Source organism: Stegastes partitus, unplaced genomic scaffold (genome assembly GCF_000690725.1).
Source record: "Stegastes partitus isolate 25-593 unplaced genomic scaffold, Stegastes_partitus-1.0.2 Scaffold58, whole genome shotgun sequence".
Lineage (NCBI taxonomy): Eukaryota > Metazoa > Chordata > Actinopteri > Pomacentridae > Stegastes > Stegastes partitus.
In genome coordinates this window covers 1-18,969 of record NW_007577789.1, presented here as the reverse complement: position 1 = coordinate 18,969, position 18,969 = coordinate 1, and the positions used below count along the sequence as shown (strand labels likewise).

Sequence of the window (18,969 nt, the reverse complement as noted above, 5' to 3'; positions counted from 1 at the left end):
ATGATTTTTTAGGCCAGTGGTGACTAATGGGATATTCAATCTTTCAGCGAATTATGATCAGTATATGTAGTGATTGGGACACTTCATGGTTTAACCGCCCACGAACAGCAATCTCTGTACTAGATTTCACAAAAAGGTTGCTAAGATATTTTAGTTTAGATCAAAAGTGGAGGACTGACTAACGTTTTTGTTACACACCTATAGTAGTATGGCTATAACATGTCAGGTCTCTCTGATGGACAAACTTTGTCAAACCGGGTGTTGGAAGTGATGCCAGAAGCAGGTGGTAGAAATCAAAAGGCAACTTTAAATCCAGAAAACTGGTTCAAAAGGTAGCAAAAGTCCAGATGAATGAAACAACAACACTAGTTTACTGGCAAACATCAGCCAAAAAATATCCAAAAGGCAACCAAAGCACAGGAACAGACTGAGGCAAGAGATAAAATAACACATCAGGGTTCAAAAAAACAAAACGCACAAACCAAAGTCAGACGAGGAATGTGAGTAAAACCAGGCAGGTCAACACGAGGGAAACAAACTGAAAGATTAAACAGGACAAACTGGCAAAAACAAAAAGAAAGACAAGACTATTTGTACACTGATAGTGATAGGGAGGTCGAGACACGGGTGAAACTCATCAGGGCGATCAAAAGAGGAGGGACAAACAGACAAAGGAAGGAAGTCAAGACACAGGCAACACATAAGGACAGACAATATCAAAATAAAACAGAATGTAAACAGATAAAATCTAAACACAATGACAAGCTATGTTGTTGAATTACAATTTCAAAGGTATAACAGTATTTGCATACATGTAAACCTGCTGCTTCCCATGTCTGACTTCGATATTATCTCACACGAGTGGCATGAAGCTAAAAAATCTGTTTTAGAGAAGGTATAAATCCCTACAAAATGTTATTAGTTCACATAATAGACACTCTTATAAGTATATTTGGTAACCAATTATAATATTATTCATTAGATAAATTAATTAAACAGCCCTCGGGCCCTTCAAAGTTGCAGAGGAACGCTTGCACAGAGTGTGTGACATCTGCAGCCTTCCAAGGGCCAGACTGCTCTCCCCTTTGATCCGGTTTCATTATGCAGCTTTAGACTTGACCCATCATGAAAGCTGAGACGAGCTGCGTTCCAACCTCCGAAATTATAAACACAGACATGTCTTCAGACAGCCGGTTGAGGGAAAAAATTAATAATTAGGGGCACTTCTTTGAGGAAAAATACTGTCCTATCTTTTCCTGGTTGGTTAACAAACACTTTGGTGGTCATTATTGGCCCAAATTATGTTTTGTTCCTCCCTGATGACGGTTTTCCCTGGAAGCTGTCGACTTTTAATCAGCGCTTCCCATATCCCCTCCTCACTAATCCCTCTCTCTCATTAACCTTATTTTATGGCTTTTTTTTCCTCCTCTCCCCACATGTAGGTTTTATATTACAAACATCTTCATTATAAATGTGTGATAAGGTGGATTTTCTTCTTTCTTCTTCTTTTCTGTTCAAATCAACTATTTTTACGTCGAGTGTACTGTTAATGAAAATTTGCTTTGAAGTGAAAATCACACTCTTTCCATGGATTTATGGTCATTTTGCACTTTATAGGCAGTCATTAATAAAGTAGTCGGAGTTCTGCAGTTCTTTAACAATATTACACAACGCCTTGGGCTGACACATTTCTTTGGGTTTCTTAAGTGGAAAGTGTTATATTAAATTACATGCAGTAAAGTCTGCATTTCTTGCTCACAACCTCTCTCCCGAGACTGAAAAATGGGGCTATTTTAAAGTAAACAATGTGTTCCAGGAAACATGTAATTCAGCACTTACTATTATATATTTCTGCTTGACAGGGAAAAAAGGCAGCACCTACTTAAAAACTCTGCTCCTCCACAATCTTTAAACAGCTTAAACTGACTGTTTTTCTGAAGGAACGTTTCCTTTTTTTTTTTTTTTATCGTAGAATTTCAGCTGACACGTAAAGCTGACACCGACCTGTGACCCTGCGTGCCACTTTTCACGGTAAAGCTACAGCGCTTTATCTCGGATAATTCATTCCTTTTAGCTGTAACGCCCTAATCTGAATATCAGCTTTTTTTTTTTGCTGCACGTCACCCAGAGAAAGAGCGAGAGTTCAGGCGGCAGTGGTCACCTTGAAATGACAAGCTTTCCCACCAGAATACGGCAGCGGCATTGTTGCATGCCTCACAATCTTAAGTCCTCTCCTCTCCCTCCATCCGGTGTCTCTCTCCTCGTAACCTTTGGCTTTGATTCTGTGCTGCTCTCTCCTTCCTCCCGTCACATCCTCAGACTCTTGTCATGTTCTCATTGCCCTCTACTCCCTTGTCGTCGCTCTCCTCTCTCTCTCTCTCCCCCTCATTCCCTATCTCAGAGTGTCTTGTGTGGTGCTGCAGGGCTCTCTTGGCTGATGTAATTTATGCTATCTATTTTGCTAGTGTGAGAAGAGAGCGTCCTGAAGCCAGTGCTCTTCATGCAGAGTGCTCCTGTGGGAGGCTGTGAGCCAGCGTCGGCTGAGCTACCCCCTTTTTCCCTTTCACCGCCCGTCCGAGCACAATGCAATGGCCGTGGAAAAAGATGCTCAATTTGCATGGCGGTGTGGCATAATTAAAAATACCACATTGTAGCTGTTAGCTGTAAAGGAAATTGGACGCGTTGTCAACACAGGTATTGGTTCTGTAGCCATTCATTGCACCGAATGTCAGCTTAAGTGAAGATTCTGTTCGCGGCGTGCGGACGGGAAAGCGTTTGCTTAGATCTCATAAGTCAAATCCATCAGGAGTCCATAGACAGATTGGACTTTTACCAGCAGTAAACACTTCACACTGGTTTTTTGGAGCAGGAAAAGATTTGATGTTGACTAAATGTTTATGTGTGGTTGCAGGACTGTAATCCATTTCTATGACAACAGAGAAGGGTTTGGCTGGGGAAATGAAGACCGCGATGGAGGGAGATGCCAGGAGAACCAATCAGGTGGGAGCACTGTGGAACTCGAAGCAGCTGTAGATCATTTTACTCAGGCCTCTCAATCACTCAGGGGCCTTCCGGCTCTTCTGTTTGATATGCAAGGCAGCTAGCCCGTCCTGCCTGTGCCAGCAACTTAACATCTTAGATCAGCAGCTCACACATCGTGCATTTGATGATTGCCTCCTGTGATCAAACATTTTTTGGGTTTAAATCATTTTAATAAAACAAGTACATAATTCCTCTTTAGACTCTCAAGTCAAACGCTTTAAATGAAAGACAAAGTACAGGGATTTTCATGCGCACCTACTCAGAGGAAGGATTTTTTTTCTCTCTCCAGGTTCCAGAGGACCATGGGGATATGGATGATAGCTCAGAAAAGACCCCCAGCAAAGCCTCCAAATCCCCACAGAAAAGCAACAAGCGGCCCAAGACCGTCCCCGTCAAAGTCAATCTGCTCGATGGCTCCGACTACGACACTGCAGTCGAGGTATGCTGCTCACTTTTTTTTTGTCGGTGAGATTTGGTAGAAAATGGAAAACCGGACTGGTCAATCCTTGAAAAAGACTTTGGTTATGAATGTGCGTTTAAAAAATGATTACATTCTGACTATTTTCATGGGTTTGTACATCCAGCAAATGCCCCAATTGTGGACAGTTTTCTAATTAAATAAGGAATTATTTCTAACATTTTTATGTGCATTTTCAGCCTGTCATTGAGCCAACCTGAATGGATCCAGGAATTCTATTTCAAATATTTCTGCTTGCCGTGGCTCAGTGTATCAAGAAAACTGCATTTTTTTGAAGTTTCTTTCTATGAAAATAATCCTTTCATATCTTGAAATACCTTATCTATTTCTCTACATCGGTACATCAGTGCAGTCTCTGCCTCTCTTCTTAAGCCAGCTCCAGCTCACTAGATAACTAGATGCTCAAATAGGCCTGCTGTAAAAGCACTCTGTACCACATAATAGTAAGTTGTAGTATTGGAGTAATTCAGCCATACATGCTCAAACTAGAAACCAATTCTGAAGAAGACTAATGATACAGGAAGCTCTGCCCCACAACAGACAGGATTGGTTCCTTCGGTTTGTCATGTGTGAAACCCTAGAAGTCTAAAACTGTGTTTTTGATGCTGTCATTGGTACACTTCAGTTTCAAGGTGAGAATGCTCAGCCATGACACTGACTGCTTATTTCACTCACGATAGTTGGCTAGTAAATAAAGTCCTTCATAACTGAAGCTCACATAGTTTAAAAAAAATCTTGTTCATGAGCTGTACAGTAAGCATCTGACTCACACATCACTTGAGCTTCCCTTCACTGAACAGATGACACAGATAAAAAAAAGATAACATCAGATCTGTGAGCAGCCACGAGGAGATTGTAAATTATGCGATCTTATTGCTCATTCCTCTTCTGTAATGGTGGTGATGGCACCAGACTGGACATTTAGAGCCACCAAAGGTTTATTTTCATGATTCAATTCATATTTAAACAACGAGCTATGTTCAGTTTTTAATTGTTCTGAAACAACAGTTGATAAAAACACACATTAAGTTGCTTTTCTGCAGGTCTTCTGGAGATTTGCGTTGCATAGATTAGAAAGAGATTTTTGACCGCTTCAACTTGCCTTAAAAAGTGGATTTTATATTTGGACTAAACTGTTGGTGTCGCTTGTGGACTTGATCCTCGAGTCAATTTTGTACTGTATCAGTCTTGTCCCTCCTATTCGGACATTTCTGATTCTGATGCTGATTTCAGTCGTTGATCAGCTAATAAAATGTGTTACAAGAATAATGTCAAAAATCTTGAGAAAACACTGATAGACTATAAAATAAAAACAAAAGAACAAACTAATTTGTCAGAGCTTTTATTGACTTCAATAGAAACAACCTTTCTCTACTGCAATATGTTACGTTTTTGTTATTTTCTACCTAAATCACATCATTTTCTCTTAATCTGTACTAATTTAGTGAGAGTTTGTACTCTCCTTAATCGGGCCTAGATCCTGCCTGACTGTACAGATATCACTGTTTTCTGTTTTCATTATCATAACCGATATAAATGATAGCCAAAACCACGGAAAGAAAATCTGTCCTTCAAAGCTGTTTCAGGCTTCACAGCCAAACACGCGCCTTCCTGTCGTAGCCATCCTTATGTAATTGCTTCACCATTAGTAATTCTGCAATCATGCAGAAACATAATTAGAAAAAACGAATTCAAGAGGTTGTTTTGCAATTCTGTTAGAGCACAGTTTGGCTCTTTCTCAGTGCTAAAATGCCCACGTGCTTCAGATTTCTGTTTTGCTTTGCAGGGTAATTTAAAAAAAAAAAAAAAAGCATTTTAAGAAGCTGGTGTGCATCTCCCCTATTTGAACAGAGCCCTTGACTCAGCATACCACACCACAGTGCACCTCTGTGGGATTTAGCCTCCCCTGGTAATACATACCACTGAGTCAGGAAATGCAGCCCGGTTGCTATTCTTACTGAGAGGAGGAAGTGACAGGTGGAGAGAGGTGAAACGAGCCCTGCACCGTGGCGGACGGAAGGAAACCTCGGCTTCCACAAGATCGTGACTCTTCAGCTTTTTGTGCTCGTAAACAGACGGTTGTGGCTCCCCGCTGCTCCTTGTTTGTTTGAATTCCGCGTTAACCCACACACTCATCAGGAGCAAGTGCTGCAGAAAATTAATCTGCTCCTTGAAATGACTCCTGAGCGGTGTCGGGGAGGGCGTTCAGATGCAGGGGTACAGAGCTGCATTGATTCACATGGAAACCAACCCTGCAGCCCCATTGGCCGCCGCCGCTGATGGAGTGTGATGCGGCTGGGAATGAGCTTGTTGGCCCTTCAGCCTCATTCATGTCAACTATATTCCTTTTATGGCTTACTGCCTCCCACCTGACCTCGCATATTTTACCTTACAAGAGCCGGCGAGAGGGAGAAATATGTCGGGAGTCACGCACACACTCGTGCGTTTCCCTTCAACTCAATCCCCCCTCGTCTTTCCTTAGTTACATGCATGCATACACACACACACACACACACATTTCTTCAGGTCATCTGGGCAGTGTCACTGGAGGTAGTGGGCTTTGACAGGAAATCCATACGCTTGACAGATGAGTGCTCTTATGTTTGACCGGGGAGAAAATAGAACGGGAGAAGGAAGGAGGAGGAAAAGATGAAGAGTGGGGTAGAGAGAAAGATGGAGAGGAGGTGGATACTGGGATTGCTTGTTTGTGCACTGTAGTATGAACTGGAGTGCGTATATCAGCGTGCTCGCAGTGGATAAAAGGCAAGCAGGGACAGGATGATGAATGCCGTAAACTCATTTGTTTCATTAGAGTCATGATGTCCACCGAGCGCACGGTCCCAGATGATACAGTAAAGGGAAGCAGCCTGAACCTCCTATTGACGTTTGGCTTCCAACATTATAGGTATTGACCGAGCTCAGTGCATTTAGGTTGTCCAATCCGTTACCTAGAGCCATGCTATTAAAGCAAGAACTACACCACCTGCTTGTAGTACATCCCTGCCTTCAACCTCACAAGGAAAACCCTTACTTTTATTAAAAAAAAAAAACATCTTGAATGAAGCATCTGGCTTCTTAAATACAATCCTGAGGAGACCATTATAACCCCGTTTTAACTACTTAAACTTTGGCTGAACGGAATTTTCTCCGCAGGTCCAACCCATGAAATGCTAATGTTCATTTTCACGGTTCATACATTTTTACTGGTTAACCGCATGAGCTTGCGAGTTTCCACTTTTATTAGAGAGGCAGAGCTGTTTGTGCAATACGTTGCTGTAGTCAATGCGCTCTGTGCTACTGATAATCCAGGACTCAGCTGCTGATGCCAACCAGATGCGCTATTAAAAAAAGGTGCCTTATTCAGGCGGTAGAAATAATTAAGAAGCGCTTTCGTGCCCTCATCGCCAACCCGTCCTGTGGTGCCATTGTTGACATGTGTTTCTTTTTTACACCAGCAGAAGTCACACTAAACTGTGATCCAAACCAAATCAGCTCTGTAGCTTCTTCTACAAAGCTTTTACAAGGAGATGGATGCAGCAGCAGAAACAATAATGTAGTTAAAAAAAAAAAAAAAAAAAACAGCTATGAAGGACAAAAGCATTAAAGTCCAGTCCACACATTCAAAGTGTCTTTTTGGAGTAAAACCACCACTTCACTGAATTTGAGGTTCATGTGCTCGTGTAAGTTTACTAGTTAAAACCAAATGAAAGATTCATGACACTAGGACCGAGCTGTTCCTCCTTTATAAATACGATAAAATCAGTTTATCTACAGTGTATTCTGCATCATTTCTTCCCATTATTACTGCACTCATCATAAAATGCGTCCCTGCGTAACCTCTCTGCTTCCTTCCCTCTGGGGAGGTTGGAGTCTGCAGAGCCTGTGAAGATTCAGATGTGCTCAATGTTTTGATCAAGGCCACTTAGGGATGTACATTTTGCTAATACTCGAGCTCCACCTGTCTGATTGAGGGGCCAGTTTTTACAACTAAGGGGGAAGATGAAGAAAAAGAAATGAAAATATGAACGAATGACTTGACAACAAAGAAATGAACAACCCTAAATTAGCCTTTTAATGCAAGTGTTACATAACAAAAAGAAAGAAATAGCTTCATAGAATGTATATATGTGTGTGTGCTGTGTGATAGTTATTTGTTAACTTTTTTGCTTATGGTAAAGAAAACGGAGGCTATGTTCACGCTGATACGTTTTCACTGCGTCTATGCCTCGCCTCAATACTACTCTGCATCGAGGAACTCCGAAATGAAGACTTTTAGAAATGCTGCTGACCTCAATTTAGTTTGGAAAATCTGGGTCTATGCTGTAGTTTGCGCGGGAAGAATCAGAGACTTTTGGAAACAATAACCCAGACGCTCACATTTGCATTTTAATAGGGTCTTATCTGTCACTATGTATCCTTTCCCTGATTTGTCTAGATATCCTCCAGAGGGATGCTCCGGTGTGATTTGTGGTTCAGGTTTGGGTAGGCCGGTCAAACAACGCAGCTGATCCAATGTAACCCTTGACTACGAGTGTGTAACTCAGCGTAGATATTGAATTACAGATATTCCTTAGCTTGTTGTCTGAACTTGCAGATCTTTGTTCTTACTTTCTGTCTTCTCTAACTCTACAACCAATCCTCTCCTTCACGTTTACACTGGCACATGCATGGCCAGCGTGAGTGGAGGCTCATGTGATAGGTTTTTTTTTCTGGAACGGTTCTAAAAGGCTTGCCTGCATGGAAGTTCTTTATGGATTTATTGCTCCCATATGCATTGTTTGTCTGTTCTGTGTCTGCTAACCTTTACCCTCACCCCACCTGGTCGAGGCAGATGGCTGTCCTCCCTTCGCCTGATTCTGCCAGCGTTTTTTTCCCCCCTCCTCGTAAGGGGGGGTTTTAAATTATTATTTTTTTTGGAAGGTCTTCAACTTTTGATGCAAAGTGCCTCATGATGACATATGTTGTGAATTGCTGCTATACAAATAAAACTGAATTGGTTTTAAAATGAAAGCACATTAGTGTGAAAACGTCAATGTTGAGAAGCCAATTAACATAATAAGCAAGCAATTAAAAAAAAACAAAACAAGAAAAACATGTTTAGATGTTAAATATAGGGATTCATACATAATAATACCAACAGTATAAGTGTGATGGTAAAGGTTGTGTCCCAGGGAGTTTCAATCCAGGGTGTAGGTAAGCAGGAATTATATGTGTGTGTGTGTGTGCATAAGTAAACGCTATGTGCAGAATGTTGGTGGTTTGGTTGGAGGTCAGTACAATGTGGGAGATGGTGAAGACATGCAGTTATAGGATCAGAATGTTCACGACTGGAGGCTGAATTTGCTTAAATTGCTCAGATTTGTTTTTTGCTTGTTGCATTTTTTTCTACTTGTTATGCATTTTTGTTTTTCTGTAGAGCAGTGTAGTTGTCTTGGTAGTTAAAGTGATGACGTATGTTGACCTGTGTGAAGCATCCTGGTATACTTAGAATCCAGCAGCTCTGCAGAAACAGTTTGTAAATGAGCGTTTCCCTGAAGTGCTGTATAGAAGGGCACGACCAGAAGGCATGGAGGTGATTATCAGTGTGCATAGTGCAGTGAGAGCAAATGTGTGAGTTCCTGAATCCCATAGTGAACAGTTTTTTGCTCATACCTGGGAGGACAGAAGAGAAAGGTCAGTGTCACACATGTGTGATGTTGTAATCGCCTAGCGCCACGTGCTTGGACTTGGAAGTCTTGCTGGGATTAAATGCTTTTTGCCTCAGATATGTTATGATGTTGCACTCTCGCACGGCCAGTCTCTGACAGTTAGCATTTTCATTTTTTTTTTTTTTTTTATCCCTCACATCCTTGGCTTTTTGCCAGCAAAACATACTACATGAACCCTCAAACCTCATGCAGGTTAAACAAGACAATTTTAGGGCTGACTGACTCCGAAGGACTCACTGCAAACATAGTCTGACTCACCGGATGTAGGATGTGGGCATAAGCCTTCTATTGGCTGCTCCTGTCAGTTATTTTTGGCACCGCTGATCTCAGAAGTACAAATTTCATTGATGAATGAGTAACTGCAAAATTTCTGCCTGGGATACTGAATGCATTTTGGCAAACATACATTTACTGAACTTCAAATTCTGTCATGTGCGCCACTAATTGTGGGCAAAAGATAATAGTTACTCTTGAAAATAGTTACTCTTTGAAGCCTGTGTCCAATAGCTATTGCACATCTTTTAGCTAACATGTGCAGCAATGATGTGTTTCCAATATGGATGTATTAAGGAGAATCAGATACTGGAGTACAAAATGGCGCCTGAGCCATTAAAATGAAAGCTGCTCATTGGCACATACACACACAAAAACAACATTCTCCAATCTTCCTTTGCTTATTAGCCGGGTACTTAGACAGCATATACGACCGAGATTCCTGTCAGCTGAGCTAACATACTTCCCTTTGACTCTTTCAGACTTTCCAAATGTTTTTGTACCAAATTTATTAAATTCTGATAATGAAAAGAGTAATTTACTTTTAGCCACTTCTTTTCCAGTGGTTTTGGGTGGGGAGGAATGCCTTGTGATGAATATGGATGTTGTTGTGATGCCGGTTTTAATTCCATACTGTTCCAAGTGACCACCTTGTTTTCCACAGCAGCAGTGCCAGAGGGTCATGGGTGCTGCTGTATTTAGGACTTACCACAGTGTCGAAATCTTGGACAAAACACAAACACACAGTTGACAAAATGAAACCTGTGTGGTTGTTATATTATTTGGGAAAGTTTGGTGTTTCTGTGTTACGTACCATTGGTCAGGATATTGAATACAGAAAAAAGCTTGTGGAACTATTGGCCTTCCAACTTGGCAGCTGTCTTACACTGGTTAACTGTCTCAAGTATATGGCTACTCCCACGTAACAATCCTAATTTCCATTAAAAATATATTAAATGGGCCCTAATTAAATTGCCTCCGAGGAGTCACCAGCTCTAGTTAATCACAGTCACTCAGGAGAAATGAAGAGGCTATGCTATTTGGAAAGTTTGATTAACACAGCTGATAATTCGAGTTGCTGTATGTATATTTTTGACCCAGCAGATTTAGTCATATTTCCAGAAGACCTATAATTTATTTATATAATATAAACGAATCAAAATGCATGTTTGTTTTGTGGTGTGTGTGTGACAAAGACACATGGGTTTCACTGATTCCATCATAGAAAATTTAGAGTTACAGGAGTCATTGGAAACTCAAAACTGTGTTCACCACCGTAATCTTTAATCAGGCTAATAGCGTATTTATGGCAACAGGGAATCTACCGATAAACAAAGATGGCGGAGGCGGATTTTATCATGACTGACCTCTGGTGGCACAAGTTCTGCTCGACAATACATCACGCTTATACAGTGTGTCATTTGGTATAACAACTTTGAATTTTAGTTTGTGCGACTAAATCGAATGCTGTAATTTTTTAATCTTTCACTGGAGAAGTTATTCCAGGGTTGTTGAAGTTTTTTTTTTATTCCAGCTACAAGAAGTCTGTAGAGACTGAGCGCTGTTGGACAGCAACATAAAACCCACACCTACTCTTACCACATTTTCCAATTTTCATCCAGTCATTTGATTCCTCAGTACTTTCCCTCCCACTGCATTAGTTAAAATGACAGATTTACTTTCTCCTCAGCCGGCCATTAACCCGTTCACCCAACACTGTCTTGTTTGTATGCGTGAGACGATGGGCGAAATGGATTTCTAGGATTACACCAAATGGCTGCTAACACAATCAGGCCACAGAACTAGTTACAGAAATGTGATTGAATCCAATTGGGGTGACAACAAAATCTCATCAACAGCTCCCGAATCGGTCGCCATGCTTGGGGAACCACCAGAGATGTGTGTTGCAATTTCATTTTGTTGAAAAAAAAAATCGAATATACGTGCCGCTCCGCCCCCTCCCCAACAAAAAACAAAAAAAACCTCCGACTGCAGCCTCTGCCTGTTAATCAGCATTATTCTCTCCCTGCTTCATCCTTGACAGCCTCAGTGCAGCGGGGTCTAAATGATTATTTATTTGACTGAGAGAGAGACAGATTACTTTGTGATGCTTAATTAATCACCCGTCTTAAATTTTTAAAAGTTGTGCCGACTGTACTGCCAGCCCCTCTCACAAGAGCTGAACAAAGATTTGCCGTGGCCTTGTAGTAACCAGAGATAGAGAAAGTGAGAGGGCACGCACACATGCAGAAGGGACCTATTACTTCTGTTTCCATGGTAACAGCTGCTTGGTTGCCTTGTCGCCATAGGAGCCAGGTTTCCCTAGGAGATGAATCTGGTGTGTGTCTGTGCGTGTGTGTGTGTGGAAATAGCATTTTGCCAAGGCCGTCCCACAGAGGCCTGGATTTCAGCCCTCGAGGGTTGGATAGAAAATAGGTGTGGTCTGCTGAAACGCCACTGATGCGAAAAGCTTATTCCTCCCCTTATGCGGGCATAAAGACGCATGGCTCCTCCTCCTACTCAGCAGGGAGGAGGACAGACTGGGAGCATCTCTCGCAGCTTAGTTGTTGTTGGTTTTTATGTGACTGACATTTTTTCTTTTTGATCCCTTTGTGTTATGAAACAAGAATGCAGATCTTCATCATTCAGCGTGTCAATAAACACTGTATGTCTTCAGCATCATTGACATCCCATTACTGTTTTACAAATCTATTTCATGCTTTGTGCATTTGTGCCACCTCATGCTGTATGATGGTGTGGATACTGAAAGGAAATATAAGAAGGGGAGAGAAGGGTAGGACATGCAACAAAGGTTTGATGTAGGAATCAAATTTAGAAGAAGTACTGGTCAGAAGTCTTCATGTTTATTAAGCTGCATTATTGGGCTCAATCCTGACCTTTTTGTCCGTCGCAGCATTTGATTTTCATACTAAACCTGTACCTTTCTGTCTTCCCACTTGCTGAGTGTTCCTATATGTTTTTTTTTCTTCCTGTATGCATGTGTGCATGACAGAAATTTGCCAAGGGCCAGACCCTGCTGGACATGGTGTGTGGCCATCTGAACCTGCTGGAGAGGGACTACTTTGGCCTGACTTTCCAGGACACGGATAATGCCAAGGTCAGACACACAAAAGCATAGACACACACATGCAAACAGCTTATTTGGGGACATTTATTTATGCACTTTTATACAGTCTAAGATGTGCAACTGAAACCGCGGAGCTGTTGCCAAGTGCAGTTGTAATTAAACCAAACATAGGACACCAATATGGTCTAAACATAGAAACTGGCCTGAATCAGCTGGTGTGACTTATCTCCAAATGTGTCCTCTGACAGACTTTACACATAATATTTGTCACACACATATGTTCACAACACTGAGTGTAAGTATTATTAGATATAAAGTGCGTTTCTGATCTGCCCAAGGTTTCGCTATCCTTCCAAGCTGACATATGGAGCTTTAAACCAAAGGTCATTAAGATTTCATGTCATTACACTGATCTTGTTACCACAGTGACCATTAATAATATATAGGCTTAATTTGGGTGCTTTGGTGAATAGCTTTGCATCATTCAAAGCCAAATATATGTTGACATTGATTTTTTTTTGTTTGTTTGTAGCTGCTTTTAATAGATTTCAGCAGGACTCTGTCAAAGTTTTCAGATTATATCTCAAGCAGCCCATTTAACCGGATTGTTTCCTCAGGTGTTATAAAACAGCGAGACCCTGTTTGCCCTTTTAACTTTCCTTAACCACTTATTCTCTGAGAGTGGCATACATGGTCTTTAACATTTTAAAATGTGACCAGACGGTATGGCCTTTTAAAAACGGGTGCATAAGGTCTACAGTGCACCATCATCGCTCCAGTGACATTAAGCAGACAGAGCTCCATTCAGCTGGCATTTATACCCCCAATATTGATGCTTTCAGTGTTTATAGAAGACTTCATCAAGTTCCTGGTAGCATGAATATATTAGGCTTTCAACTAGGGAGTAGATTTAAAAAGGGAAGAGGAGCCGGAGAGGTACAGTGGGCTACTTAAAAAGGCTCCGAAAAAAAAATGTGAATATGGATGATTTTGCTGAGGTTGAATTTCTCAAAGGGGATTGTCTCTTTCTTTCCTTATCAGAACTGGTTGGATCCCTCCAAAGAGATTAAGAAGCAAATTCGTGGTAAGTGCAGTACACACACAGACACACAGACACACACACAGACACACACACAGACACACACACACACATACCGCACACACACAGTCTAGCAAATCCGTGCACATGCAGTATTTTAATGACCAGACATCCTTCACAAAACAACCTTGCTGGTGCTTTGTCCACAGTTGGCTCCTGGAATTTGGGCTTTTCTGTCAAGTTCTACCCTCCAGATCCATCTGTGCTCATTGAAGACATCACCAGGTAGGTCTGAAAGCAGTTTTTTTTTAAGTCAAGGTTTGACATAAAAAAAATCATTTGTTTTGGTTGTCCGGAGCTTTTAGGTAGACTTGTCATGAAAATGCCTTTGTTTTGGCAGGAGTTTTAGAAAGGACGGAGCAGCTTAGAGAGAGTATCCTACTGAGCAAGTTAAATCCAATAAAGACAAGGAAATGGCTTTAGAAGTCTTTGAAACTGTCATAACAGAAAAACGTCACATATTACCAAAGTAATTGCCAGTCATATGAATAGAAGCATATACAAACTTTAGATGCAAGTAAATCTATCTTACTTTAAGCAGTGCAGGTTCTTGTTAAGAGGTTGGGTCAGCACCTTGGGCTCTTTGTTGTGTTCCTCGAGCTGTTCTTGAGCAGTTTTTGTGGTGTAATATTGTGCATTACTCTGCTGGGGGAGGCTGCTGTGGCCAGGGATTGCTGTTGCCACATGTTGGTCTGCTTAACCTGGATCAATGCTCAGATGGTACATGTCAAGGTACCATCCACATGAGTCTGAATGTCTGCATGTAGGATGCAGGTATAAGCCACCGCTCATTTACGACACCATTCTCTACCTTCTGCAATGTGCGTATTACCTTTTTCTTTGTAACTAATTTGTGTTCCCTCACTCCCATAATTTTTGGACTATTGAGCACCTGAATATAAGCCGCACCCACTAACTTTAAAACTGTACATATATAAGCCGCACTTGTCCATAAGCCACAAGTGTCCACGTTGTAACATGAGATATTTACACAGGAAGATTTTTCTTTAAACTTTTAAATAAATACATACCATTAACACGAACAAATACGTACCGTAAATGTTTTTTTCCGAACAGTACCTGTAACACGGCTGGTTAAATAAATTAAAAATGCAGTAGCCTACTAGGAAAAGTCATCGATCGCTATCTTCATCTTCCTCCTGCTCACTAAAACCAATAAAGTCGTCTTCTTCAGTGTCAGAATTGAACAGCCTCAGAGTTACTTGGTCACACACTTCCTCAGTCTCTCTTTCGCTGTCGCTCCTTATGTCACTTTTTTCTTGAGGCGAATTCGTAAATCTCGTAAAAATCTATAAATTAGCCGCATCATTGTTTAAGTGGCAGAGTTCAAAGCGTGTGAAAAAAGTAGCGGCCTACAGTCCGGACATTAATTTGAGGGCACAATAAGGCAGCATCCTTTGCTTAGCACCGCCCACAGTGATTTGTGATTGGTTCAATGATACACAAACAAGTCAGAAGGTTTTTATTTGTCCTGTAACAAAATGATAACGTGGGGTAGCCAGACCGTTATATTCTGCAGAATGGGCTGGCAAAGTGAGACTACATCCACATGAATATTAGGACTCAAAGGTTTTCTAGTATTGCATTGGAACACGACGATCAGTATCATACACTTGACCAGTCCGGGGTTTTAATGTTGTGGCTGATTGGCGCCTACTTAACTTGACTAGGCGGCTGCTGATGGCGGCTCTGATCTGCAACTGATTGTAGATAAGCTAAATCACTGCAACAAATTGGAAATCAGCAATCACAAAACAGGCACAGTCATACCAGCACTTAGTGATAATGCTCTAAAAAATGAATTCTAGGAGTACATAAAAGATGGAAAATTGCTCGGTCACATCTCTTACAAAACGATTACTGTTTCAGGAAAATTGTCGCTGCTGAGGAAATGTGCCATGAGAATGTTTAACCGAACTGAACAAGGCTTAGATTATATTTCTGTTTAACTACTTTCTGAATTTGTGTAAGTACTTGTTTTGACCTGTTACAATATAAACCATCATGGTGTTTTGTAGTCTCTTTTGAGCTCATCTATCAGCAGAATTTGCTTTTGAAACAATTAAATACGCCAGTGTCACTATGATCAGCGCACAGCGGTAGGCTAATATGCAAAGTGGTTGTTATGCCTACTTGACTGGTGTCTTCGGCTTCAGTTGATTGAAATGCACAGCAAGAAGTTAAAACCGCTTCAACGTTTTGTTCCAAATAAAAAATGTTTTTGTTGCTGTTGACTCAATTGTAAAAGTGAATCTAAAAAACACCCACAAAAAAAGCCCCTCTTCACGCAAAAACATGTTTTGATCATTGTTACTTCTCTTGGATGTTTAATCTTAATTACAGAGAATGATGTATGTTCAGAGTTTGTTTCTAGAAGACTGTTTTTTTTCATTGAGTGTTCTGTTGATGGTGAGGTTTGCAGATTATTGTAAATGCATGTCAATACTTTTTAAGAGCCACATTAGAAATGACACCACAGCTTTGCTGGACTTGCAATAGGATTCTGAGAGACTAATATCTAAAAACATGCATAAATAGCATTTGTAATTTGAGTCAGTATGAGTCAACTATCTTTTTGATACCGCCTATTTGATACTGTAGGACAAACAAAGGTGTACTTTATATAGATGAGCTCAGAGATTTCTGAGGCTGTACTTACACTGCAGGACTAGACGTGAACATCAGTGTGTTAACATGCTCACGATGGTAATTCTAATGTGCTGATGTTTTGCAGGTTCAATGTTTACCTTGTTTGCCATCCTTGTTTAGTCTGGCAACATGCTGGTAATTGCTGATTAACGTGTCATCCTTAGAGCCACAAGCTGTTAGCATTGTTCAAATCTTGACTCCACTATCAAAGGACTGAGAATCCGATTCCAACACTTGCTTCTATCAGTGGTTTTCTCAAACTTCACTCTCGAAGGCAAGTGTTAAGAGCCTCCTACGTTTTTTTTAGGTACTACTTGTGCCTGCAGCTGAGGGACGACATCCTGTCCGGTCGCCTCCCGTGCTCGTTTGTCACCCACGCCCTGCTGGGCTCCTACACTGTCCAGGCTGAACTGGGAGACTATGAGCCTGAAGAACACGGTCCAGACTACGTCAGTGATTTCCACTTTGCCCCCAACCAGACACGTGAGCTGGAGGAGAGAGTGATGGAGCTGCACCGTAATTATAGGTCAGCGAAAATTTGACTTCACAATTGAATGCCACAGGGATGCTGTTGCTTTTGATCTGTGGATTGAGTACAAAGAAATGATGGGAAATGAAGAATCCTTTGTGGCATTTGCACTGCAGGGGGATGAGTCCGGCAGAAGCAGAGGTAAACTTTTTAGAAAATGCCAAGAAGCTCTCGATGTATGGCGTGGACCTGCATCACGCTAAGGTACACAGATAATGCTTCGATTCTGTCAGATTTTTCATCTGAAAATGTATTTTTTGAGGTTCTTTCATACTCTGTGCCTGTGTTAACTAGGATTCAGAGGGAATCGACATAATGCTTGGTGTAAGTGCCAACGGTCTGCTCATCTACCGAGACCGTCTCAGGATCAATCGGTTCGCCTGGCCAAAAATCCTCAAGATTTCCTATAAAAGAAGCAACTTCTACATCAAGATCCGCCCTGGAGAGGTAAATAAAACTATCATTATCTTACCTGTAGCATTTTAGGTGGGCTCAGTAGGGCTATTACTGCATGCACAACCACACCGGCGCAGCACATAGTCACTCTGGCAAAGCTGAGTCAAGTGGAATAAAGGATCATTTGGTAAAGAGCCAACTTTACATTTCTATTTCATGGTTTCACAGTTGTTAAAATTACATCATCGCCTCTCTTGACTCGTCCCAAGCAGCATAAATAGTCATTTCATGGTTTGATAAAAGTGTTACTTCTGAGATTTATCTGCTGCAAACCATGTGACAACTGCCAAGACATTTCAGACATTATTTATAGCCCTCAGAGATACCGTTCTTAAAGATTAGGCTGATAGGTCATGTTTTTTATTCTTGTCCTCCTTCTCTCTTTCTCTGTGGCGTCTTTAAAGTCTGATTAGCCACTCGTGTGGATTTGCATTTTCATCAAGGACTTTGCTTGCAAGCGTTAGAGCCACATTATGCTCACGCTGGTTTTCAACTCGCTGAAATTATTATGATTTTACTTCATTCTTTGGCCTTTAGGGTATCTGCAGCATGTTTTCTATCCACTGTTAAACTGACATTGACATCTTCATAGTGAAAACCAAGGCCTTTCTGCGCATATACTTTGTTCTGCACATCTATCCTCTTAAGTCAGCTGTCACTTCAAATTTGCCTGGAGGTTCATCATTGTGTTTTAAAGCCCTTTTTATTCTAAACCGTCCCCAAAGAATTTTTTGTGTGGAACAGAAAGTTTGGTTCCTTTTGCGAATGGACTACTCCTAATGTTTAAAGACCTGTTATATTGCTAATAACCTATTGATTTGAAAGCATTTTCTTTTGTTCACTCTGCTGAACATCTGATGGAGTGAGCGCATGAACAACTAATTTATAGGTCGGTTAGAGATGGAAAATCCACCTGACATGGCAGCGGGAGACGCGAGAATATATTTCTGCCAGTAAACAGAAAAACATTGATTTTTCCATTGCTGCGGAGTAAACACAATTCACCCTGCCACCATTCCTCCATCTTCCTCCGCACTTGCTTCCTTCACTCTCTTTTTCTTCTTCACCCCCTCCGATTCCTTGTCCTCCACCACCTCCACTCCTTTTCCTCACCACTCAGTATGAACAGTTTGAGAGCACCATAGGCTTCAAGCTGCCCAACCACAGGGCCTCGAAGCGATTGTGGAAGGTCTGCATTGAGCACCACACCTTCTTCAGGTAGGACTTGGCACTCACAGGTACACAGACTGAGCCACTATCTGTGCACTGCAGTCATTAGACCCTGCATGAACTGCTGAACTTGTGCTTGTGTGTTGGTCCCTAAATGTTTCACAGTAACACTTTTCTTGAAGATTCCATAGTTCTGTACAATTTATTTGAAAGGAACTGATAGTTTTGCAGATTTTATGAGTAAAACGAAGTGAATGCAAACCCTGCAGCAAATACACATACAAATGTTTGTAGCTGTAAATTCATAGGTTGACCATGGGTCAATAGGTCATTTGATACTAGCTTTACTATGTAAAGTGGGGACGATGACCAGATGTATAATCTTCTTAGTCAACTCATATAAAATGATGGTTCCACCTATGTGAAGCTGCAGACAGGACATGGTTAGCTTAGCTT

General features: G+C 41.2%; 1 protein-coding gene across 1 annotated transcript; it reads left to right on the top strand.

Annotated features, from left to right (window-relative positions):
* Window positions 1-2,928: 2,928 nt before the first annotated feature.
* Window positions 2,929-18,561, top strand: LOC103353023 (band 4.1-like protein 1; the record flags this gene model as incomplete). The annotated part of the gene is made up of 9 exons (XM_008275771.1): window positions 2,929-3,000; window positions 3,332-3,481; window positions 12,515-12,619; window positions 13,631-13,673; window positions 13,838-13,913; window positions 16,666-16,884; window positions 17,004-17,091; window positions 17,182-17,334; window positions 18,464-18,561. Coding segments are annotated over exons 1-9 (1,004 nt in total), but the record flags the coding sequence as incomplete, so codon positions are not given.
* Between the last annotated feature and the right edge of the window lie 408 nt (window positions 18,562-18,969).